This window comes from Rhynchophorus ferrugineus, unplaced genomic scaffold (assembly GCF_030347505.1).
Source record: "Rhynchophorus ferrugineus isolate W39M unplaced genomic scaffold, kcgeb_rfMv2 rfM9, whole genome shotgun sequence".
Taxonomy (NCBI): Eukaryota; Metazoa; Arthropoda; class Insecta; order Coleoptera; family Curculionidae; genus Rhynchophorus; species Rhynchophorus ferrugineus.
The window spans coordinates 42,014,735-42,040,954 of record NW_027472588.1 but is presented as its reverse complement, the minus strand read 5'-3'; the positions used below and the strand labels follow the sequence as shown (position 1 = coordinate 42,040,954).

At 32.4% G+C, this 26,220-nt stretch overlaps 1 protein-coding gene across 1 annotated transcript in view; it reads left to right on the top strand.

Annotated features, from left to right (window-relative positions):
- The first annotated feature begins 3,033 nt into the window (after nucleotides 1-3,033).
- Nucleotides 3,034-26,220, top strand: part of LOC143203020 (neuroligin-1) — a 294,443-nt gene continuing 271,256 nt past the window's right edge. Inside the window, exons 1-3 of the mRNA XM_076415110.1 lie at nucleotides 3,034-3,165; nucleotides 20,461-20,658; nucleotides 24,700-24,875. Coding sequence (XP_076271225.1) covers nucleotides 20,551-20,658; nucleotides 24,700-24,875 — 284 coding nt within the window. The 5' untranslated portion in view covers nucleotides 3,034-3,165; nucleotides 20,461-20,550. The remainder of the gene's footprint in view (nucleotides 3,166-20,460; nucleotides 20,659-24,699; nucleotides 24,876-26,220) is intronic.

Sequence of the window (26,220 nt, the reverse complement as noted above, 5' to 3'; positions counted from 1 at the left end):
CACTCAATGCACGTTATTAAAATTTATGGTGTCAGCACGTCGCAATGTTGCCACAACTTTGCTATTTTAATTTGCAACATTTTCTGGTTTATAGTCAGTAACGTTTTAAATAATTTTATAGACATTTGGCAACATGGTCCACTATTACCAGTATAATGCTGTTCGAATTCTGTTTTTTAAAAAAAGAGTACCTTTTTCTAAACTTCATTTAATATATTCGAGTATGACGTGTATAGGTTGTTTAATTGGACCGGCTCTATGTCATTCGTTAGTGTTTAAATTTTATATGTATAAATTCGTTTACAAAAAAATAAATATTTTTCGAGAGAAAATCTACGAGGTTAGGTATAATAATAAATAAAACCCTAATAGAAGGAAATCACATTTGCGGAACTTATACTGATAAATCATCGTTTATTATTTGGCCGAATAAAAGAAACGTATCGTCGGAAATATTTCAATAAAGAGACACAAAGATCATATGTTGGACCGAAACGCCCCGCAATTACAAAACCGCAAAATTGTTTCGTGCTTCAGTAACTTACGTTTATATGTTGTTTCGCACCACTGCTGTTCCTTTATAACGTTTCTTTTACTAGGAGCTAGTTGCCATTAAGGCCATATGGGCCATTGAACGTGAAATATAAGCGAAAATACTGAGGCCTCGCATAAACCGATCTAAAAGAAAACTAGAAAAATATTTAACATTTATGCTGCCGCAGAATTATTATATTATTCTTAACAGGTTAATTTGAAAAGTCCCCGGCCTACCATAGTAAAATTTAATTTTTTGGCAAAATTAGTTTTTTTTATTCAACATAATTCCCTTCAAGGGTGACACACTGATTATAGCGACCCTCCAACTTTTCGATACCATTTTTGTAGTACGATTTGCCCTTTGCTTCAAAATAGGCCTGAGTTTCGGCGATCACCTCATTCACCTTCATTCGATGAAAATTTCTCCTCAGTGAGCATTCTTTTGAGATATGAGAACAGGAAATAGTCGCTGGGTGGCAGATCTGGAGTATACAGGGGATTAGGAGGCAATTCGAAGCCCAACTCATGGACTTTTTCCATCATTTTCAGTGACTTGTGACACGGTGCATTGTCTTGGTGAAGCAGCACTTTCTTTTTCTTTAAATGCGGCCGCTTTTCGGCGATTTCGCCCTTCAAACGGTCCAATAACGCTATGTAATAGTCGCTGATGATCCTTTCTTTTTCAAGGTCCATGCGCATCCCAAAATAAAGTCGCCATAAACTTGCTGGCCAATTATTGCGTTTTCCCACGCTTTGGGGCGGGTTCATCGTGTGCAGTCCACTCGAATAACTGTCGATTGGACTTCGGAGTTAAATGATGGGGTCATGTTTCACCTATTGTCACATATGGACGCAAAAACTCAGGTTTATTTCGCTTGATTATCTTCAAACACTGCTCCGAATCACCAATTCGTCGTTGTTTTTGATCAAAAGTGAGCTCGCACGATATCCACTTTACACAGAGCTTTCTCATACCCAAATATTCGTGAATGATATGATGTACACGTTCAGCTGATAACTTTAGAGTATCTGCTATTTCGTTCAATTTCAATTTACGGTCATTCAAAATCATTTTATTGATTTTTTTAATGTTTTCGTAGATAACAACGCCTTTTGGGCGTCCACTGCGTTCACCGTCTTCGGTGCTCATGTCATCACGTCTAAGCTTCGCATACCAATCCTTGATGATTGATTGTCCTGGGGCACTGTTCGGAAACTCGGTATCAAGCCAAGTTTTTCCTTCAACTGTATTTTTTCCTTTCAAAAAGCAATATTTTATCAACACGCGAAATTCCTTTTTATCCATTTTTTTCGCAATAACAAAAGTTGTTTCACTCAAAATCCTATAATTGACAAATTAATGATACGACAGCTGCCAAATTTTTACACGCATCTTTTGAGGGTTAGTGCTAACTAAAAAGCATATGGACTAAATTCTAGTAGCGCCATCTATGTATCAAGCCGGGGATTTTTCAATTGTCTTATTACACATGGACAAAATAATTGTATAGCTCATTCAAACAGCCAATGCATGTCATTAAATTTATGCTGACATGTTTCCAAATGTCTGCGAGATTAGTCAAAATATTGTCTATAATTATTAGCGGTTATAAACCGTAAAATGTTGCAAAGCAAAAGTTTTGATATCGTGTATTGGCTTAAGATTTACCTGTCTCACATCTATATATGAACATAATTTTTTCTATTTTTGCAATATTTTTAAAATGGAACACAAAGTTTAGTTTCACATATTAAGACACAGGTTTTAAAAACTCATTTTATTTATCATAAACTAATTATTCTTCATGCTGGAGTTTCTATTAATAATGAAACTGGTGAAACTGGAAAGCATCCATTTATATTTGTTGAAAGTTCTTCCGTTAGAAACAGCACTACAAATTACAAACCACATAAGCTGATGTCAGTTATATCAGCAAGAATCGACCGTCTAATAATGAAATTTCAAGTGTTAAAAGAAAAATAGCCAAAGTTTAATATAAAACACGTCCAGTAGTTTACCGAACATCAATTGTTAGGGCAACATGAACGAAATCTAATTCCAGCTTACGTTGTTTCAGGTGTTTCATTTCGTCGGAATCAAGACAAATGGTGGCTGAAAAGCATCGACTGTTTTCCAATTCCTCCCAATAACGCCCGGGAGTTGGAGAAAAATGGTTACCGAATAAATTTCCCAAGGAAACGCAGGGCCTCTCTCGCCATTTTAAGACTGATTATTCAATTTCGCCGATCGAAATTAAACTTTTAAGCGACGACGAGCGAGAGAAGAAGAAAAAAAGAAGGCGCCAGGTCCAGTCTCGTCGGGCTACGGTGGGGTATGGGCCAATTGTGGAGGGTCGTCAGGTGGCTTCCGCGAGGTCTCCTGGAGGATTTGACGGTTTAGGTTTCGGGAGAACAACACAATATCGGGATTCAAACGTTATGGCGTGACTTTTCGGGTTTTTTTATTCGACTATAGTTCCCAGTTTCGGAATTGATTTTAAACTGTTACTTAAAAAATAGTGTGTAATCATGTGGAGGTAACTGATAGCGCGGTGATTGTATAGTGTAACCAAGGAATTATTGAAGGAATTGACTAACGCACTTCCATATGCTATATCATCATAACAGGTAAGACAATTTAAAAATATAAATCGCTTATTTACAGAAATTTTAATTTATTGAAAAGAAAGATAAGTAATGAAGAAATTACAATTATTTTTTAACTAACAGGTCAATTGAAAAGTCTTCGGCCTGGCACAAAGATGGCTCTACTAGAATTAAATTCATATGTTGTTTAGTTAGTCCTAACCGTCAAAACATGCGTGTATAAATTTCACAGCTATCGGATCATAAGTTTGTGAATAATAGCATCTTGACTGAAACAACTTTAGTTATTGTGAAAAAAAATTGATAAAAAGGAATTTCGCGTGTTGATAAAATATTGCTCTTTAAAGAGAAAATAAAGAAAAATACAACACAAAACAAACAAAATAAAACAACTATATCGGTTAGTCGGAAGATACTCTCAACTTGATCTAAAATCAAAGAGGTTGATCTATAAAACAATTATAAAGCCAATTTGGACCTATGGTATGCGAATATGGGGTTGCACTAAAAATTCATATCAACTAGACATACAACGCTGTCAAAACAAGGTTCTTCGACTGATTACCAATGCCTATTGCTACGTAACCAACGAAGAGCTGCACGATGACCTGGAAATCAAATGAATTAAGTAGTTATCCAAGATTTCGCCTTAAAATACGAAAAAAGATTACTAAATCATGCTAAGGGTGTCAGGAGATTGAAGCGAAAAAAACCATACGAAATTATATAAAGTGTATACCCTTAGTGTAATTCTATTTACTATAAGTAAAACTATTTCTATAAGTTATTATAATTTTATAATTGAGGAATACGTATTGATGTATTTTCTCGCACTCGTCTTGCTTGTTAATTAATCCAAGTACATAGGAAAAGTAGTAATAAATTAATTGTAAATTAAGATTGTACTAAGCGTATCTAAAAAAGATGTTATAAAAAAATTGACAGTGTCGCGGAAATAATATTAAAGGTATAGTGTGTAAACATATTCATGTTGCCTTTTTTCATAAGAGAAGCGTCCCTGTCGTGGACTAACAATGTGAGTGGAATTGGTGAAGATTACTGTATGCTAAACTCTTGACACCGCTGTTATTTTTCCATTATTGTAATTAAATTGAACCCAAGAAAAAAAAGAAAACAAAATTTTAACGGAACATAATTTGGACGGGTCCCATAAAATCCGAAACGAATTAAACGTATCGTCGTGCCGTTTTCTTGTTTTAATTAAGGCAACACCGGAGAGTGGAAAGTCCGAATTATATAAATATTCGGTTCCTTTTCAATCCGAGACCCGTTTTTCGGGAACAAAGGTCCCGACAAGTAAACAAGCGAAAAGGGTTAATTTCGAAGTTTTAATGGAATCTTGATAAATTCGGCGAACGGAAATATGTTTCTCTTTTCGTTTCGTCCGCGGCCGGATGAAAAATAGACCGGAAAAAATCATCCCTCCCCCCTTAATGGGTTCGGATTTATCCAACGGATTAATAAATACCGCAATATATTTGGGGTCCGGGGGCCCGGAGAATAATATTATTTTAAGATTTATGATTTGTCGAATACGTCAGTTCGGCGGCTGTTTGTATTTTTCTCTGTGTTGTGTGTGTTTTTTTTATGCTGATGGTTTCATTGTATCATTCGGTCATCGTCTTTATCGGTCTATAATGGACATGATGACAAATTTTGAAAAACTCTTTTTACGTCTGCTGTTTTATCTAATTGTATTATTCACATTTTTTTATATTGCCAATAAATAACGGTCACATAATGTAAACACCACTGTTTCATTTCGTTTTACCTCCATTCACCGAACCACATAATTTACCCTAAAAAAGAATTTCGATTTAATTTTTTTTACAAAGCTTTTGTTGAAAGCGTATCTTCCATTGCGGACAAAGAAAACTTTAAAAAATTATAAACTTACGTGTTAAATATTCTTATTTTGCTAACTGTGTTTTTATGGTTCTTCTTTTTAGTTACAACGATTTGTTTAAACCTTAAGACATCTCGAGTGTTGCGTCCCTGGATATAGTACCATTTCATATAGAATACCCAGCTTTCCTAGGGATCCTGCTCTATGTCAGAAATGGCATTTAGCAATAAATAATGAAAAACTGATGGAAATCTCTTGTGAGGTCTTAAATTAGAGCAAAAGGGTTTGCAATATACATTTTACACAGGATAACTACAAACTAAATGTAGGAGAACATTGCTTAACAGGGATACGGATTCCAGTTGTTATTTAAATTGTAAGTCTTTTATATAATGTTAATTATATATAACTGATTTGTAATATACTAGCGATGCTGATACTAAATTAAATACACTACAGAAAAAATACTTACTATACTTACTATGAAGACTTCCTGCTATCTTTGGAATATCTAAATTCATACAATTTTTATTACATTACACATTTTTAAACGCAAATTTTAAATTTGTAATATCTCCGAAAATATTTGTTTAATTTACATGCTGTAAGGAACCATATTGATCTAGATTAATTGCATACTGTATTTAAGGTACTTAATTCGATAAACATTAATGCCGTATTGCTTAAAATAGCTTCGTAAATAAGCCATTTTCTCACGTAAAAAGTAAACAATAAAAATGGTTAATGTGGGTTATCCCTAAAAGATAAACATATACCATCGCGGACTTTTTTGTAGACCTTTTTATAGTGTACAATACTGTAGTACATTAATTTGATCTAACTCGTAGGGTTAGGCAGCGTTTTTGCTAATTGCTAAATAAGCCTAAAAAAATAGGTTAATTTACGACATCACGTTAGAAACCTCTAAAATTAGCAATGTTGCCTTTGTATATTATGCGTGTATTATACATATAAACCTTCCTCTTGAATCCCTCTATCTATTGAAAAAAACCGCATCAAAATCCGTTGCGTAGTTTTAAAGATTTAAGCGCACATAGGGATATAGGGACAGAAAAGGCGACTTTGTTTTATACTATGTAGTGATAACAAGCCTCCATTTTAGCTATGGCATAGAAGAAAGGAAACATTGATCCAAATATGTCAGGAAATGTGAGTTGAACAGTGAAGTTATTAAAGCCAAATAGTATGATAGATGTAATTTGATAAAGCCAGATAGTTTTTTTTAATTTCTTGGTAAATGATATCTTGACTGTTCTACTGAATTCCCAGGTTATGCACAAAACTTAACAAGCGGTCTGTCCAATATCTTAAATCACCAAATGCCTATATTTTTCAAAATTATCAACTGTTTTGAGCATTCTGAACGAGACATAATTAGGAATAGGAAGATAATAGTTAGGTGTTTGTTTTGGTGAATGAGAAAAGTGAACAGAATAGCAAAAGGCAAAAGTGAAACATTTTTTATTGTAATATCTAAATATAACATAGCTTGTATAGATGATGTACAATTATATACTTACAATAAATATTTGGCAAAGAAAATATTTAAAAAAAACATTTCAAAATCAATAGTCTTCAACATATATATTGTACTGTACACTATATTTTGAACAATTATATTTAAGATAATACAAAATGTTCCATATTCTATATTTTACTAGCGACCCGCCCCGGCTTCGCACTGGTGCAATGCTGATACTAAATTAAATACACTACAGAAAAAATATGAACGTTGTATATAAAAACATAGCGGCCCTCTCCGACTTTGCACGGGCATGAAATATATATGCCTATGTCACTCAATGAAAACATGATTAAAATCGATCCAGTATTTTTGGTTCATTCATTACTGCCCTTGGCCTGCACGCATTAAATTTGGAGTAAAACAATTCCTCTTCCCCTATACTTACTATGAAGATTTCCTGCTATCTTTGGAATATCTAAATTCATTCAATTTTTATTACATTACACATTTTTAAACGCAAATTTTAAATTTGTGATATCTCCGAAAATATTTGTTTAATTTACATGCTGTAGGGAATCATATTGATCTATATTAATTGCACACTGTATTTAAGGTACTTAATTCGATAAGGATTAATGCCGTATTGCTTAAAATAGCTTCGTAAATAAGCCATTTTCTCACGTAAAAAGTAAACAATAAAAATGGTTAATGTGGGTTATCCCTAAAAGATAAACATATACCATCGCGGACTTTTTTGTAGACCTTTTTATGGTGTACAATACTGTAGTACATTAATTTGATCTAACTCGTAGGGTTAGGCAGCGTTTTTGCTAATTGCTAAATAAGCCTAAAAAAATAGGTTAATTTACGACATCACGTTAGAAACCTCTAAAATTAGCAATGTTGCCTTAGTATATTATGCATGTATTATACATATAAACCTTCCTCTTGAATCACTCTATCTATTGAAAAAAACCGCATCAAAATCCGTTGCGCAGTTTTAAAGATTTAAGCACACATAGGGATATAGGGACAGAAAAGGCGACTTTGTTTTATACTATGTAGTGATTAAATTTTGTACATTTAAAAGTATAAGTTTTGTGTTAAATCTGTTATATTACGTTTGAATGTATTGTTAGTGCAATATATTGACACTAAACATAGAAAATTAGTAGTAAACAAAAAAATTAGTATTTTTAAGCTTATATTGCATTTTTATTAATAAAATATTTTAAATTTCCCGCTATTCAAATTGTCGGTCGTGCCCTCTGGTGGCAAATGAATGCTAAACTTTTTCACAGATTATATATAGAAGATACACTTCTAATTCCTCTGTGTTTTATAATCTTAGTTAAGTTTGAAAATAAGAAATATGTTAGTGCCACGGAACATAATTACGTTCCATAAGAATAATATTTTGTTTTTCCGGAAATTATGAGCATAGGAATTTGAAAATATGTTTGTTTTCTTTTAATTTGTATTATATATTATATCTCAATTGTTAAATATAGACATTATTTTTATATTTTATTGATAGAATTTTATAAATATTCTGTATGTTATCTTAACATTATTTTTAAATTTTTACGATATATAGAGTATACATTTTAGATCATATTATATTTAAATCTTGCATATATTTTATAAAGACTCTATACACATCGCGAATTTAAACAATAGGATAAAACAGTTCATATTTTACGTCCAGATTTTAACTTATGTTATATAATAGCGTCATAAAATGATAAATTTATGACGCCCTGTCCTTTGATCAAATACTAGCGTTAATACCGAGTTCAAAATTGTGAAACTAAACTGAGAAAAGCCCCAAGTGCTCATATCTCATAAATGATTCATATTTCATATTATATGGCCCTATATTCTCTCTTATATGAAATACAAGCTTTAAAAGTTGTAATATAAATTGGACGTGTAATATTCATTGCAACCCCGCACAAAAAAAACACCGATCTTTTGTAATTTTGTTTTATTTTTAGGCCGTGCTATCTTTCATGAAAGTTTATTGAATTGTATCAAGGCTGACTAGAAAAATATAAATATATAATATCTTTATAATGAAAAAATATTTTTATTTCATTATTAGCGCCACAATTTATATATTTCATTATTTCTGTCAGATGAATATCTAGTCATAAATATTATAGATAGATAAGTATGATTAGTCAGATCTGGAGACCACGGGTAATATAGAAAAAGAAGGTTATTAAGGAAATTAATTAAAAGGATTTATACGTTTTTTGTTAATATATCGGACAGTTTTTTATTTTATAATTTAAAGGTACTTTTTCTACCTTTCTACACATAAAATATTTAGACACGCTTTTAAGATAAATATTTCAGTAATATCTAGTAATATATACTAAAACGCTAAATTATTTCGGACTAGTTAAATTGGTCAGAAAATGTTTTTTCGCCAGCAAAACATTTGTAACTAAAATATTAATGCTCTTTAATATTAAATACAGCTTTTAGAACCCTTAGCCAAAGGATCTTATACCAAAGAACTGCCTATTTGTCTATTTTTTATAATTAGAAATTTCGTTCATTTTGTATGGTATGTTTTCGTTTAGTGCTTCTGTTATTTGCAGTTTATTGTATCTTTCGACTCAAGATAAATTCAAGAATATCGGGAGCACTTTTAGGAAAAAATGACGGTGGCTATTGCTTTATTTTGAGAAAAAAGTTCTTCTACTGATTCGAGAACTTTTTTTATATCACGTCCAAAACAAGTGCCAATTATGTTCTTGCATCATTCGGAAATGATTGTTATAGTTTAGACATTTTGATCTCCAAGAAAAAACGGACCTATTAACCAGACTGACCAACAGGTTAATTAAAATGTCCCAGGTCTGACACATAGATGGCGCTACTAGAATTAAATCCATATATTTTTAGTTAGCCCTAACCGTCAAAAGATGCGTGTATAAATTTGGCAGCTGTTGGATCATTAGTTTGCGAATTATAGCATTTTGAGTGAAGCAACTTTTGTTATTGTAAAAAGATTGATAAAAAAGAATTTCGCGTGTTGATAAAATATTGCTTTTTAAAGGGAAAAAATACAGTTGAAAAAGAAGCTTGGCTTGATATCGAATTTCCGGAAAATCAACCATCAAGGATTGGTATGCTAAGTTTAGACGTGGTGAAATGAGCACCGAAGACGGTGAACGCAGTGGACGCCCAAAATAGGTTGTTACCGATGAAAATATTTAAAGAATCTACAAAATGATTTTGAATGACCGCAAATTAAAGTTGAATGAAATAGCAGACACTCTAAAGATATCAACTGAAGAACGTGTACATTATATCATTCACGAATATTTGGGTATGAGAAAACTCTGTGCAAAGTGGGTGCCGCGCGAGCTTACTTATGACCAAAAACAATGACGAGTTGATGATTCGGAGCAGTGTTTGAAGATGATCAAACGTAATAAATCCTAGTTTTTGCCTCGATATGTAGCAATGAATAAAACATGGCTCTATCATTTCACTCCAAAGTCCAATCGACAGTCATCCGAGTAAACTGCATACGATAAACCCGATAAATGATGAACGATGAACACGTTCCAAAATGTGAGAAAACGCAACAGTCGGCTGGCAAGTTTATGGCGTCTATATATTGGGATGTGCATGGAATAATTTTCATTGACTACCTTGAAAAAGGTAGGACCATCAACAGCGACTATTATATAGCGTTATTGGACTGTTTGAAGGATGAAATCACCGAAAAACGGCCGCGTTTGAAAAAAAAGCAAGCACTGATTCACCAAAACAATGCACTGTGTTACATGTCAGTGAAAACGATGGCAAAAATCTATGAATTAGGCTTCGAAATACTTCCTCATTCACCGTATTGTCCAGATCTCGCCCCCAGCGACTATTTCCTGTTCTCAGATCTCAAAATAATATTCACTGGGAAGAAATTTTCGTGGAATGAATAGGTGGTCGACGAAATTGAGGCCTGTTTTGAAGCAGAGAACAAATCGTACTACAAAAATGGTATCGAAAAGTTGGAGGGTCGCTATAATCAGTGTATCACCCTTGAAGGGAATTATGTTGAATAAAAAAACTAATTTTGCAAAAAAAATGTGTTTTACTATGGTAGGCCGGGGCCTTTTCAATTGACCTGTTAAAAATGTTGACCTCCATGAAAAAATGGACTCATTAATCAGACAGTATACATAGCGTACAGATATATCTGGGCTGTGTAATAATACTTTTTTTGTATCTATGGACTGAACTCTATAATCAATAAACTGAGCTATATATATAAATATAAACTTTTCTAAATATAATTAATATATGAAGTAATAATATAATTTCAAATGTTATCTCGACGCCTAACCTGGAAGAAGCACATACTCTCTAAACGGAAACAAATGGGACTAAAATTATATCAAATATATTGGCTCATTGGGCGCAAATCCATGTTATCTTTAGATAACAAGGTATCGCTTTATGAGTCTATACTCAAGCCCATTTGGACATATGGAATTCAACTATGGGGTACCGCTAGCAAATCTAATATATCCATCATTCAACGGTTCCAAAATAAGGTGTTGCGTGCCATTGTTGATGCTCCGTACTATATTTCAAATAAAGTGATACAACGCGATATTCCTCTAGAACCTATAACGAGTGTAATTCAACGTGTTTGTGTGAAGTACTTCGAAAGAGTGTCAGTGCATCCCAATGTACTCGCTAATTAGCTAAATATGCGACGTGATAGTGAAGTGCGTAGACTAAAACGTTTAACACCACCTGATCTGATTACTGGACATATGTAGACTTTAGAATAAGCATTAGAATAAGACTAATTAACTAAGATAATATTTTATACAGAAGATTGCTTAATGAAGTGATTTTTCATTCATTTATTCAGGAGAAATACTCACGAAGAGTAATAAAAAAAATTAAAAAAATGTTATCTTGCGTTGAGAAAGATTGTAGTTTGTAGCCTAACAAATCCCATTTGTTAAAAATAGAAATATTTAAAAAATACTTTCAATAAAATGCCATTTATGATAAAATATTTAAAACAAAATATTAATCTCCACAAAAAATACGGCGAAAAATAATTTATTCGTTTTACCATTATATTTTTCAATATTAATACCCCAATATATAGATTATGATTCAAATATTTACCGAAACATTAAAATTCATATTTGGGCAATGCGCTCTGGGGACGTTAAAATTACACGTTAAAGTGATTTTGTTTTGATTCGTGTTTTTCCACCGCACACATACATACGTTTCATCAAATCGTTTTATATTAATAAATTTAATTGGTAATTTTTAGCCATGATTTTAATAAAATATTGAATGTCTATGATCAATATTTTATACCTGTAAATGTTGACGGAAATAGTTATTTTGCTATATAAATTGTATTAAAAATATTCTTTGATAATGGGTTCAGGAAGGAGTAGGATTGGAAATATTACTTAGTCCAATTTTTCATTCAGAAAGTGCGAAAATGTCATCGTTGAACTTATATGAATGAATTCGTTTTAATTAACATGAGAAAAACCAAAATAGGTTTCCTCAATCCAAAATTATAAACATATTTATGATATGGGGGTCTAAGGTTATTTCTATTTCCGACCTGATAATGAAAACATAATATTAACGAAAGTAGCTCTAATGTCTCTCGAAGGACTCTCCATGTTGCATATTCTTTGAACAATCTTCGTAATTTTTTTACCAAAACTTGGTTTTTAGATACATTAATGGCTTCTTCGGACACAAAAAAGTCATTTGATGCCAAATCAGGGCTGCATCAATTTCAGTTGAAACTTTTGGTTAGCCATAGAAGTGGTTGTTTCAGTAGATGTTTTGCTTCGAGCTCATACGCATAGTACCAAGATTCTTCATCTGTGTAGGAGATATTCTAACAGGTTAGATGAAGAGTCCCCGACCTGACACACAGATGACGCTACTAGAATTAAATCCATATGTTTTTTAGTTAGTCCTAACCCTCAAAAGATGCGTGTATAAATTTGACAGCTGTCGGAATTTGGAAAAAGGAATTTGGCGTGTTGATAAAATATTGCTTTTTGAAGGGAAAAAATACAGTTGCAGCAAAAACTTGGCTTGATGCCGAACTTCCGAACACTGTCCCAGGAAAATCAACCATCAAACATTGGTATGTTAAATCTAGACGTGGTGAAGTGAGCACCGAAGACGGTGAACGTAGTGGACGCCCAAAAGAGTTTGTTATGGAATAATAAATAATCCAAAAAATTATTGACCAAAAAGAACGATGAGTTACTGATTCGTAACAATATTGAGATGATCAAGCGTAATAAACCCGAGTTTTTGCATCGATATGTGGCAATGGATGAATCATGGCTCCATCATTTCACACTGAAGTCCAATTCACAGTCATTCGAGTGGACTGCACACGTAGAACCCGCTCCAAAGCATGGGAAAACCCAATAGTCAGCTGGCAAGATTATGGCGTCTGTATTTTGGGATACACATGGAATAATTTTCATTGACTACCTTAGAAAAGGAAGGACCATCAACAGCGATTATTATATAGTGTTATTGGACCGTTTGAAGGACACGTCGCCGAGAAACGGCCGCATTTGAAGAAAAAGAAAGTGCTACTTTACCAAGACAATGCACCGTGTCACAAGTCAGTGAAAATAATGGCACAAATCCATGAATTGGGCTTCGAATTGCTTCTTCGTCAACCGTATTCTCGAGATCTGGCCCCCAGCGACTATTTCCTGTTCTCAGATTTCAAAAGAATGCTCGCTGGGAAGAAATGTTCGTCGAATGAAAAGAGATCGCCGAAACTGAGGCCTATTTTGAAGCAAAGGACAAATCGTACTACAAAAACGGTATCGAAAAGTTGGAGGGTCTCTATAACAACGTGAACAAATATTTTTCATAGCTAAATGTTGATGCAATATCTTATTTGCACTCGTCATTCCAATACTTAAGGATCACTCAGTCTTGCAGTAAATAACATGACATCTTGCAATATCATTTCGCACACATCATCAAAATATTGATGATACTGGCACGATAACTGATTTTAGACTATCTTGTCCTACCTTACATGAAAATGTCACTATAAACAACAAAAAATCTGTTCAAATCATAAAACATTCTGAAGAAGGTTATTAATAGTGTAGGCTCGTTTCCTCCAATATGTTAGTCATCATATTTTACGTCATCCTGATCTCGTCTCATCACTGGCTGACAGCTAGTCTATAATACATGACTTAAAAATTATCTGGTCTGATAACAGAGATAGTAGCAATACTTACAGCAATTTTCTTAAACCCATAACATTAATTTTATACCGAAAAATCATCGAGTAACGTTTTATAGCTTCAGGGCAAGCTTCATAAAACCAAATAAAACATAACAATGATTCATAATCCTTAAAATAACACGGTTGGCATTATTTAATTAACAAAGTACTTAGATTTAGAGTAATAATACAAGGCAATAAAAGAATATATATCGTTCCACTAAAACGCTATATAAAGGGCGAACGCTTTAAAATAGCGTTTTAACAAAATTACTGCAGATTTATGACAAAACAACAGCATGTAGCGTTTCGGTTTTTATTGCCTTAGTCTACCTGACTGTGCATAATCAAACAAACTATAATGAACGAGCAAGTACACTGACACAGATGAGAATTCGTAGCACACCATATCAATTATTCAAGCAGTCTAATGGTTCGACTATTTGCAATACGGCTTTATTTTATTTTCCACAAAACCGGTTCTGTTTTATTTTTCTCAATTGTTACTGGAGTCACACTTTTCCTAATATCTCAATATTGTTGTTGAATTATTGGGAAGAAAACTATTTTTTTATTAATCTCCTAGAACGTCAACAATTTACTCGTGGGCAATAAGTATTATTATATGATTTCAATTATATAATATAACCATCCTGATATGTAGTAGATCACTTCAGTAAATGATCTACTGTACAACTTATAATCTAAATGTTATTCTAGATAATATTCTAACTTATTTTAAATTCTATCCTAACTTATTCCTAAAAACTATTCTGACTTATTCTATAGATTATCAAATATCACTCTATATGTCTACTTAGAACATCAGTTCGTATGGCATTTTGCGTTTGAGCCTACGCACTTCACTGTCATCGCGCACATTTAACTGTTTGGCGAGTGCATTGGGATGTACTAATAGTCTTTCGGAGTACTTCGCACTAACACTCCGATTCACACTCGCTGAATCATTTTGTTAGACACGTAATATGGGGCATCGACGATGACTCGCAACACTTTATTCTGGAACCTCTGGGGGATATTTATGTTAGATTTGTTAATAGTACCCCATAATTTAATACCATAGATCCAAGTATTGACTTATACAGCAAAACCTTGTTATCTAATGATAATTTAGATTTACGTCCTCTTAGCCAACACATTTGGTTTATTTCAAGCTCAAGTTTTTTGCGTTTTGTAACTATTTATTTTTTTCATGTCAAATACCGATCGAAATGCATTCCCAGATATTTAACGATGTCTGCTTGCGAAAGTTCATGATTATTCAATTTTACAGGGACATGTTCTTCTACAAAAGATGAATGTCACATGGGTAGATTTTGTCTTATTTGCTTTGATACGTCACGTTTTCAATAACACTTCGATTTTGAAAACTAATTTTTTTTCCATGTTTCTCAAAGTGAATTTGTCTATTATTTATCCATGTGTATGCCTCCTAAACGATTTGATCAATTTCGATGAATGATGTATTGTTATGTAGTTTCGAAAATGATTTAAATTCACAATAGGACTGGGTAGGTGGAGTGGCCAGTGGTTCCAGGCTGTTGGAGAGAGTATGATCCTAGTTATATGGTGGTGGTATTGTGATTAATTAATTGATATTGATTAATTCTGACTATTCTTGATAACCTTGAACCTAAATTGACCATAGCCTGTTTGGTAATTGGCTACTTTTTGCTATCGACTGTTTCAGTCGCTATTTTTGGTTCGACTTATTTTACTACTTTTGAACCAAAAATAGTAACTAAAAGTACACGTACACGAAATTACACGAAACAGTCACTGGTACGAAGTAGTAAAATCAGTTGAAACAAAAATAGCTACTGAAATATTGGATAGCAAAAAGTAGTCAATTACTAAACAGTCGATAGTCGTTTTCAGTCGATAGTTTCCAACACTAGTAATTACTATTTTCAGTGGCTAGTTTTTGCGACTATCGATTGTTTTTACTATTTTCCGTCGATAGTTCCCAACGCTAATTCTGACCGAAAACACTACTAGATTTTGTTCAATGCAATTGAATCAGAATCGCATCGTTTGTTAACGGTAGAAAGACGAATTAAATTATGGTGCTATGTGAACAAACATTAGCTGGCAACAAACATGAGAGCTCCATTACTGAACAATCCATCTACTGATGATTTCTCCATGTAATTGTTGACTGTTGATCGGTAACGGCCGTGTTTCTGTCGATGAATCGTGCGGATTGATTTTATTTCGTCCGAATTTTTTCAATTTTCTCTCATCGAAAGACGGACTCATCATCAAAATATTCCTCATCATCGTTGCTAACTACAAAAATACTAAATGGCGAGCGAACAACTTTGATTTTAACGTTGTAATTTAGTTGCTTTCATTCAAATGTGTTGACTTTGTAACCAAGGAAGACGAATCAACAAGCCTACTAAATTTTTAATCAAGATGTGATTCTTGGTTTGAGTTTAAACTAATTCGATTTTCAATTCGTCATGTATTTGCCGCAACGACAGTTAATTCAGTGTTTACGGTGTGAATTTAAAGAATACATGCTTTTCTCATGATCAATTGTCATGTTCACGTGTCGCAAACCATCCACTTTATTTGTTCTTTTGCTTGATAAAAAAATTACGAAAAATGTATCAGATGGTGGATATCAGAGGTTGCCTCACTGAAAAGAATTAACCCATGCATACATAATTTCAGTAAATCTAACATAAATTCTTGCTAACGTGCCGTTGAAATACTTGATTATTGTTATTTATTAAAACAAAAAGGTAACACGACTGTCAACGGTTAACGTTTAGACGGTACAATGATCAACGAGTTAGCAAATATGAATAAATAACAATAATACGCATTACAACTGCTGTTAAATATAACGATTCCGTGTGATTCATAGATATTGTTCAAATAAAAAGCGTCTGTCCAAAGGGCTTATTAATTAGGCCGATACCCTAACCGCTTATTAAAAGCTAGGTCGCCAACGGACTCGGGGAAAGACGAGAAAAGAAGCAGAAAATGTTGAATTAGGCCTTATCTATAGCCAATTCGGTCCAAAAAGGGGAGGACGGTTTGTTTTGTACGTAATGAACTGCAGGGATTCTTAAGCGAAGAATTGGTGGCTTCTTTTGAGACCATCGTGCCCCAATAGATAACTGTGAAACCGGGACAAACGCGGGGCTTTCCTCTCTCGCTTCCTGTCCAATTAAATTATTGAAGAAATTGGTTTTGATTCTGTTAGTTGTATAGAGAACCAGGAAGTCTATTATAGTTTTAAAAATTAATATAAAAAGTTCTAAATATTATGTGTTATGTGGACAGGACCGGGTAGGCTATTTGAATTACTAGTAATTAAAATATTTAATTGAAGTTTAAATATATATTTACTATTTGTAATTCAATTAGTTCTTAGAAATTTTATTTGTAATTGGTATTTTAATTACCCGATGCTGAGATATTATAGATATACTAGCGACCCGCCCCGGCTTCGCATGGGTGCAATGCTGATACTAAATTAAATACACTACAGAAAAAATGTGAACGTTGTATATAAAAACATAGCGGCCCGCTCCGACTTTGCACGGGCATAAAATATATATGCCTATGTCACTCAATGAAAACATGATTAAAATCGATCCAGTATTTTTGGTTCATTCATTACTGCCCTTGGCCTGCACGCATTAAATTTGGAGTAAAACAATTCCTCTTCCCCTATACTTACTATGAAGATTTCCTGCTATCTTTGGAATATCTAAATTCATACAATTTTTATTACATTACACATTTTTAAACGCAAATTTTAAATTTGTAATATCTCCGAAAATATTTGTTTAATTTACATGCTGTAAGGAACCATATTGATCTATATATTAATTGCACACTGTATTTAAGGTACTTAATTCGATAAGGATTAATGCCGTATTGCTTAAAATAGCTTCGTAAATAAGCCATTTTCTCACGTAAAAAGTAAACAATAAAAATTGATAATGTGGGTTATCCCTAAAAGATAAACATATACCATCGCGGACTTTTTTGTAGACCTTTCTATGGTGTACAATACTGTAGTACATTAATTTGATCTAACTCGTAGGGTTAGGCAGCGTTTTTGCTAATTGCTAAATAAGCCTAAAAAAATAGGTTAATTTACGACATCACGTTAGAAACCTCTAAAATTAGCAATGTTGCCTTAGTATATTATGCATGTATTATACATATAAACCTTCCTCTTGAATCACTCTATCTATTGAAAAAAACCGCATCAAAATCCGTTGCGTAGTTTTAAAGATTTAAGCGCACATAGGAATATAGGGACAGAAAAGGCGACTTTGTTTTATACTATGTAGTGATAGGACTTCAAAATACATTTGTTATTCATCCCAAATCGGCTGGACATCAATTAATATAACCCTGTTCCTCAATATTGAATTCTCTTTACAATTCTATAATGCAGCTTATGATGAGTAAATCAAAACTAAAATGCTTATTTGGTAAGAGTAATTGTTCAATCAGAATTATACTATGATAAAAAATATATTAATAACACCTTAAATATAGACAAAAGAAAAATAAAAAGAAAATTCAAAAAGAGAACCTTGCGAAAGAATTGCTATTATCGAACGAATTGAATATTTTTTTAACAAAAATCGGGAGAGTAATCGAAATATTATCTTTCATTGCCAAAAAAACAATCAAAAGTATTTTACTATTTATCATTCACAATTTTAATCTTTTTATCCTATTACATTAACAATCTTGAAAAATATCGCTCAAAAATACTGCTATATTAATATACAATATACAACATATTGTTATTTGCAAGCAAACTACCAAAAAAATTACAAAACCCTATCTATTACATATAAATCTATGTAAGCATAAATTGGGTATATTTTTGCCAAAGACGCGGCTAGGACGACAGAGCCAGAACGTTAAAAATCAGTCGAATGAAACTAGTAGAGCCAAAAATAGTAACTAAAAGTACACGACTCAAACAGTCGATAGTAAATAGTAACAAAATCAGTTGGATCAAAAATAGTGACTGAAAACAGTCCACTGAGACAGTGACTGGTAAAAAGTAGTAAAATCAGTCGAACCAAAAATAGCGACTGAAACAGTCGATAGTAAAAAGTAGTCAATTACAAAACAGTCGATAGTTCCAAGCACCAGTAATGCCTATTTTCAATCGCTAGTTTTTGTGACTATCGACTGTTTCGATTTTCATCCGATAGTTCCCAACGCTAATTCTAATATATATTATAGAAACATTATAAATACAAAAAATTATTAATAACTCTATAGATACAGACAAAGGAAGAATGAAAAGAAAATTCAAAAAGAAAAACTTGCGAAAGTATATTGAAAGTTATTAGACTTGATGACTTTTTAGATAATTTCAATGATAGGGACTTATTTTAGTAAATTGTTCAGATTTATACCCTTTTAAATTATGAACCTATTGTAAACAAAAGAGATATGTGTTCTAATATTTAATTCTTAACTAATAACTATATTCTTATAAAACTTAATAATATAATCTTCAGTAACGAAGTCCACTTTCACTTAAAAGGCTAAGAAGGATTTAAACGAAACTACATATAATAGGCCACAACTAGCGTTAAAAAAAGATATCAAATATTGTAGCACAGACTGCAGAGAAGTGTAGAAGAGATAGGAAACGAAAAATTCACAATAAAATCAAATGACTTTGCTAAATGTATATTTCATTTTGGTTTGGGTTATATCGGAAAGTAAATTGATGAACAATTAATCAAAATACGAATATAATCATGAATATTTTAAGACAATTAGTGAAATTAGAATAACACATAGTATACTAACTGTTGCTTACTGGGATTAAAATAGGTTCATAAACTTAACTTATTGTCTTATACTGTCGTTTCTTCATTTATTCGATTTCTAATAAAAAGCTAGTCCTCTGGATTCTGCATCTTCATAACCGTACATAAGAAAATAACTATATTGGGAATTAATAGATTTGAAGTGAAACATAACCTTAGAATCAGTAAATCATGAACATAAGATATAGATTATTGTAATTCGGAGTAGGTTTTCCCTTCTCATATTAACAGGTCAAATGAAAAGTTCCCGACCTGACACACAGATGACATTACTAGAATTAAATCCATATGCTTTTTAGTTAGTCCTGGTCCAATAAAATGTGTTTTACTATGATAAACCGAAGACTTTTCAATTGACCTATTACTTTAGTTAAAAAAAGGCAAAATGCTGTCTGATGCGTCGGAACTTATAACCAAATCAGTCTGTCAATTTCAATTTATATTGGTACCGGTCGACATTGTTGCCAAATGTTTCCAAGATTCTTCAAAACAAAGTTTTAGTTCAAAACAAGTTTACAAACCAACAAACTTTGTAAACCACCATCTAAGTTGATGTCGTGCATTGGCTGTTCTATTAGATAGACTATATATTATGTTCACTTCCCTGTAGTTTTTCTATCACAGTCTAACGGTCACTTACACTTTATGTTTTTAAGTTTTCGGTTAGAATAGCCGGAAAATATTTGGAGAGTATTTCATACAACAAACAAAACCTCATGAACTTATGAACATTTTGACGTATAAATAATTTTCTATGCTTTCGTATACTGTAACACTTTTACACTGTGTATCTAAGTGATTTTGTCGTTATCTGTTGCAGATGATTAACCCGGGCGATACCTCGGCCACGTCATGAGTCTGTTGCGTAGACGTCCAGGTCGCGCCCGTCGCAAATGCACCCCGTGACGTCATGAACGCGACAAGATCGTCTCACGCCCCCGCGTCGCCTCCACCATCGTTAACGAAACCGCCGTCCGCTTCTGTTTCGATCTTCTTCTGTACGGCATATTTTTGTGCGGTAAGTATTACTATTCGTTGCGTTATCAAGTGGTCTGAAGAGGATTCTTAGAAGTTTCTGTTTAATGACAAGACATTAAAACGTAATATAACAGATTCAACACAAAACTTATACTTTTAAATATAAAAAGTATAATAAACCACTCAATATGGAACATTTTACATTATTTTAAATATAACTCGGCCAAATACAGAATACCGTACAATTTATATGTTGAAGCCTAGTTATGTCTTGCTCAAAACAGTTGATCATTTTAAAATATTGAGGTATTTGGTGATATAAAATATTGGACAGACTGCTTGTTATGTTTTGTGCATAACCTGGGAATTCAATTGAACAGTCAAGATATCATTTACCAAGAAATTTAAAAAAAATCTCTGGCTTTATCAAATTACATCTATCGTACTGTTTGGCTTTAATAACTTCACAGTTCAACTCACATTACCTAACATATTTGTATTAATGTTTTCTTTCTTCAATGTCATAGCTAAAATGGAAGCTTGTTATATTTTACAAATCGGTTATATATAATTAACATCATAAAAGACAACACATTACAATTTAAATAACAACTGGAATCCGTATCCCTGTTAAGCAATGCTCTTCTACATTTTGGTTTGTAGTTAACCTGTGTAAAATGTAGATTACAAACCCTTTTACTCTAATTTAAGACCTCACAAAAGATTCCCATCAATTTTTCATTAATTATTGCTAAAAGCCATTTCTAACATAGAGCAGGATCCCTAGGAAAGCTAGGTATTCTATTTGAAATGGTACTACATCCAGAGTTTTAACTTGAAAAGTATTATAAAAACACGATTAACAAAATAAAAATATTTAACACGTAAGTTTATAAGTTTTTCAAGTTTGCTTTGTCAGCCATGTCAAAAAATGCTTCAATTCTACAGAGACGCTTTTAACAAAAGCTTTGTCGAATAATATCAAACCGAAATTCTTTGTATATAAATCAAATTGTCTCTATAGGAAGCATCTAATTACCAAAAAAAGTCCAAAATATCCAATCGCTGTATGATTATTCCCACCAAATATAAATACACGTACACTACGCCTTATTATTTTTTACAATAACCTTCTGAAAGCAGAAAGTGTCCAATTTCAGTTCTGCCACCAAATTTATACCAGGAACCGGCAAATTAACAAACTAAAACACTTTATCGCACGCGAACATTTAAGATTCCTTTCTAAATTCTCAATATATTGTGATTTTGACGTTCTGTTATGACGAGTACAGTTCAGTACCGAAAAGATGTTCAATACTACTCTTATATAAAATAATTATTAACAACCAGCAAATCCTATAGATACAATTGAAAAAAGGTTAAAACAGTACAGTGTCTTATTACTATTGATTTTATTTAATTAATTCATTAATATGAAACACATCAACATGTAAAAATAACTAGCCATTAACGAAGATCTACTCAACAGTTATTTTTTGGTTATCTTTTTTAGTTAAAAAGGTATTTAGACAAAAAAACCATACTTTCTATATAAAATATAGAGGAAAATACATTAAATACAGCGATTGCTATTTCCTAATATGTCATTCTTTAGGTAGCATTTATATTTCTGCAGTATCCAGATGTTATTCGTCCATTTTTTCTAATATATCTCACAATGTGCTTGTTGGTAAATTCGTTTTTTGATTTATTATTTTATAAGATACAAACGTAATATCTTTTTTAATTTATCCTAGCCATTCTGTTTAACAAATAACTAACTAACAAGCATTTCACCTTCTAAACAGTATCAAATATTTGCTAAATTATAACCAACAGATAGTATTTACATTTGGTTAAATAAATTAACTTTAACGTAAAAAAATAGACCAGTTGAATTCTACTAAAAAAAGTTGTAATTTTTTTCCGGTATCTAAATTTCCGGTAAATCGTTCCAAAATGCTCCTATATTAATATACAATATATTGTTAATTAAAAGCAAACTACCAAAAAAAAAATAAAACTATATTTATTGCATATATATAAAATAAAATTATGTAAATCTATGTAAGCATAAATTGGGTACATTTTTGTCAAGTTCGCGGCTGGGACTGGAGTTCGGACTGGAGAAAATCAATCGAATGAAACTAGTAGAACCAAAAATAGTAACTAAAAGTGTATGACTGAAACAGTAACTAAATCAGTTGGACCGAAAACAGGGACTGAAAAAGTCTCTGGTAAGAAGTAGTAAAATCAGTCGAACCAAAAATAACGACTGAAACAGTTGATAGTAAAAAGTAGTCAATTACTAAACAGTCGATTGTTCCCAATACTATAAAAAAAACCGATTATATTATAGAAATAAACGAACTATCATCATTATGCTATAATATGGTAATCCGAATATTTAATGTAAATAATTAATAATTCGGTTAATTAGTTTTGCACAACGCGGCTTCATTTATCTACGAAAACATTGTATTATGTATACGAATGCTAAACAATAACGATCGGAATTTAACGCTATTTTTAATTACAAATGATAATTATTAGTCGCTAGACGATATAGTGTAAACATTATTAATAGCCTATTGGTATCAAAATAATAATATACAATGGCAATGTTAATCTACAACAATCAATATAAATGTGTTCGGACGCTAAACAGGCCGATATGCAGTAGATTTAAACGATTTACCTGTAAAGCATTTTAATAATGACTGTCGTTGATGTTGTCCAATCAGATTATCAAATATTTATTTTTGTAACTGTGGCGGTACTGTGGTGGCAGTTTTGTAAAATTGCGTGATTAAGATTATTTTGATGTTATTTTATAAATTATTTTTCAGGCAATAGAGTTTTAAAATGCGTTTATTATACACATTAATGACACTTATTGCAGATATATTTGATTTTTTATACCAAATATAACATTACAAGACCTACTCGATGTTTTAACTCAAAATGGACTTATGGAAAATTCAAGGCCTTGACTTTATTAATTTAAATGTTGTGATCAATTCATTGTGTTGTGATCATATTCCTCATATCGTACTTATAATGCTCTCAGTTTCTCTTATATACTCTTTCCCAGACTGACAATGAAATTTGCACACCCCTGGTACCTTTAACAGATTTCTTTTAATTTTGGAGTTAGGGAAGAATCTTACTACGTGGTTTGAAGATGGTTTTGATGTTGTTTTTTTTTCAGTAGTTTGCCTGTCTACGTGTCTCTTGTTCCCTGTTCCTTTTTCTGTAATTTGTTAATTTTGTTAACACTTTTAAATAGAATTCTGCTCATTTAAGGGCTCTTTTAATTACATCCGTTAAGCTATATTAATTCTGAGGAAGAATACAAGTTCAATCTTAAGGAATTGATTTAGTATATAATGAATGAAAGTCCATATATGTATGTTTCTTGTAAAATTGGTATTCTAGCTGCCCATTGATCTTTTGTCCAATAAATACGTCCTAGAAAAGAGTCTAGATCTCCACAAATGGAACTTAGTTGAGGTTGTTCAATTCACTATTCCGCATAACCAAGATGTTGTCGTAGTTAAATCAGGTGGAAGATGTTAGTCTGCTGATGACTAGCTCATTTTTCTCAAAATATTCTATGAAGGTGTTATCTATTGTACTAATTTAACTCCTGCCCGCTTGGTGGCGCGGTGGTAAAGGTGATAGGACGATCCTCCTACTATTGCGATAGCCGCGGGTTCGAATCCTGCTAGGTATGGTAGTAAATTTATGTATGTGATTGTTTAAAATTTGTGATTGTACTAGGTAAGAGTATAAAATCCGATAAGAAAATTGTTCCCAGTCACGCCAGTAACCAGGCTGGGTAAGACCGGATATATTCTGGGATGGTTCCTAAAGTTGATCACTCGCCAGTCGGTAGGCTTAATGTTGACGACCGTGGTTCGGAGCCCACGTTAAACTGTAAGTCCAGTCCAGATAAACCCATAGTCGGTAAAAGGAGACTTGTTGCTACTCATTGTTTCTCAACACACCAAATGCTTTTAAATCGTATATATTGATAGTATTTTATTGCATAATATATTTATTTTTTTATTTGTTCTAGGTTGCTTTTTTGATATCGTTCGACGCAGTGGATTCGTCACTGTTGGTGCACAAATATAGTACGCGCGTTGTAAAGACAAAATACGGGGCTCTGAGAGGCGTCATGATTCACATCCATCCTCCGGTGGAGGCATTCTTGGGGGTTCCGTACGCCACTCCACCTGTTGGCAGTCTTAGGTAAGTATCTGTATAATATTTGACGATGAGCTTTTGTATTTTGTTGTGGTCAGTAGACTACAAAGCGTAAAAGTTTAAGCAAAATTCTATATAAATGGGTATTTTTCAAGAAACAAAACCATCAAGTGGTCTTAGTCCGGCACTATATATATGCATAGTAATAGTATTACCTAAGATTATTTAAGATAAATATTTAAATAATATGTTCGAAGAATTTATGAAAATGTTCCCATGGATATACTATTTCACCATTCGTTCAATGACCGGGTACCCGGGTACCCACCTATATAGGCAGATGTGCAAGACATTAGTGTACTGAATAAAAATTCTGTGTGAACTGGCTATGTAGCATATGAAATAGCTATAGGGACACAGTATATAGTCCTCATAGAAATAACAATAGCGGAATGCCAAGCCAATCGATATTTAGGTACCTGAGTGTCCCTTTCCCCTTCTCATGTCGTACGAAAAGAAAAAATTAATATTAATTATTAATATATTAAAATATAATATAATAATAATATATTAATAAAAAAATCGTATTTAATCTAAATACAATGGCTGATTCATCGAGTTTTAGACGGTAAGGAGAAATTTAATTGTTTTATTTTCAAGTAAATTATTTATTTTTTGTTTTCAATAATAAGAAAAAATAGTCATAAATAAATTTTAAATTGTTTACAATAGAGTCGTCCGTTCTCAGAATAATAAGAATTTGAAGAAAACATTCGAAGCAGAAGAATCTGATGATGACTGCGTGTTGGATAGTAGTGATGATAGATACGTTGATAGTTATAATGTATTTTATGTTATATAAATTGTATATTTTACTCATAACAGATGATGAAATTGCACTCAATAAATAATATAAACATAAAGACCAGGAAGAAGATAAAGAAAGTGAAGATGGAGAGGATGAGGATGAAGAAAGTGAAGTAGAAGCGACCCTATTTGTGACGAACACTGTATTATAACCACAACATGTGAGGGATGTACGAAATGATTTCATGTACTTCAATTTTTATATGGCACTGTATCATCACTACATAGTATAAAACAAAGTCGCCTTTTCTGTCCCTATATCCCTATGTGCGCTTAAATCTTTAAAACTACGCAACGGATTTTGATGCGGTTTTTTTCAATAGATAGAGTGATTCAAGAGGAAGGTTTATATGTATAATACATGCATAATATACTAAGGCAACATTGCTAACTTTAGAGGTTTCTAACGTGATGTCGTAAATTAACCTATTTTTTTAGGCTTATTTAGCAATTAGCAAAAACGCTGCCTAACCCTACGAGTTAGATCAAATTAATGTTTAGTTTATCTTTTAGGGATAACCCA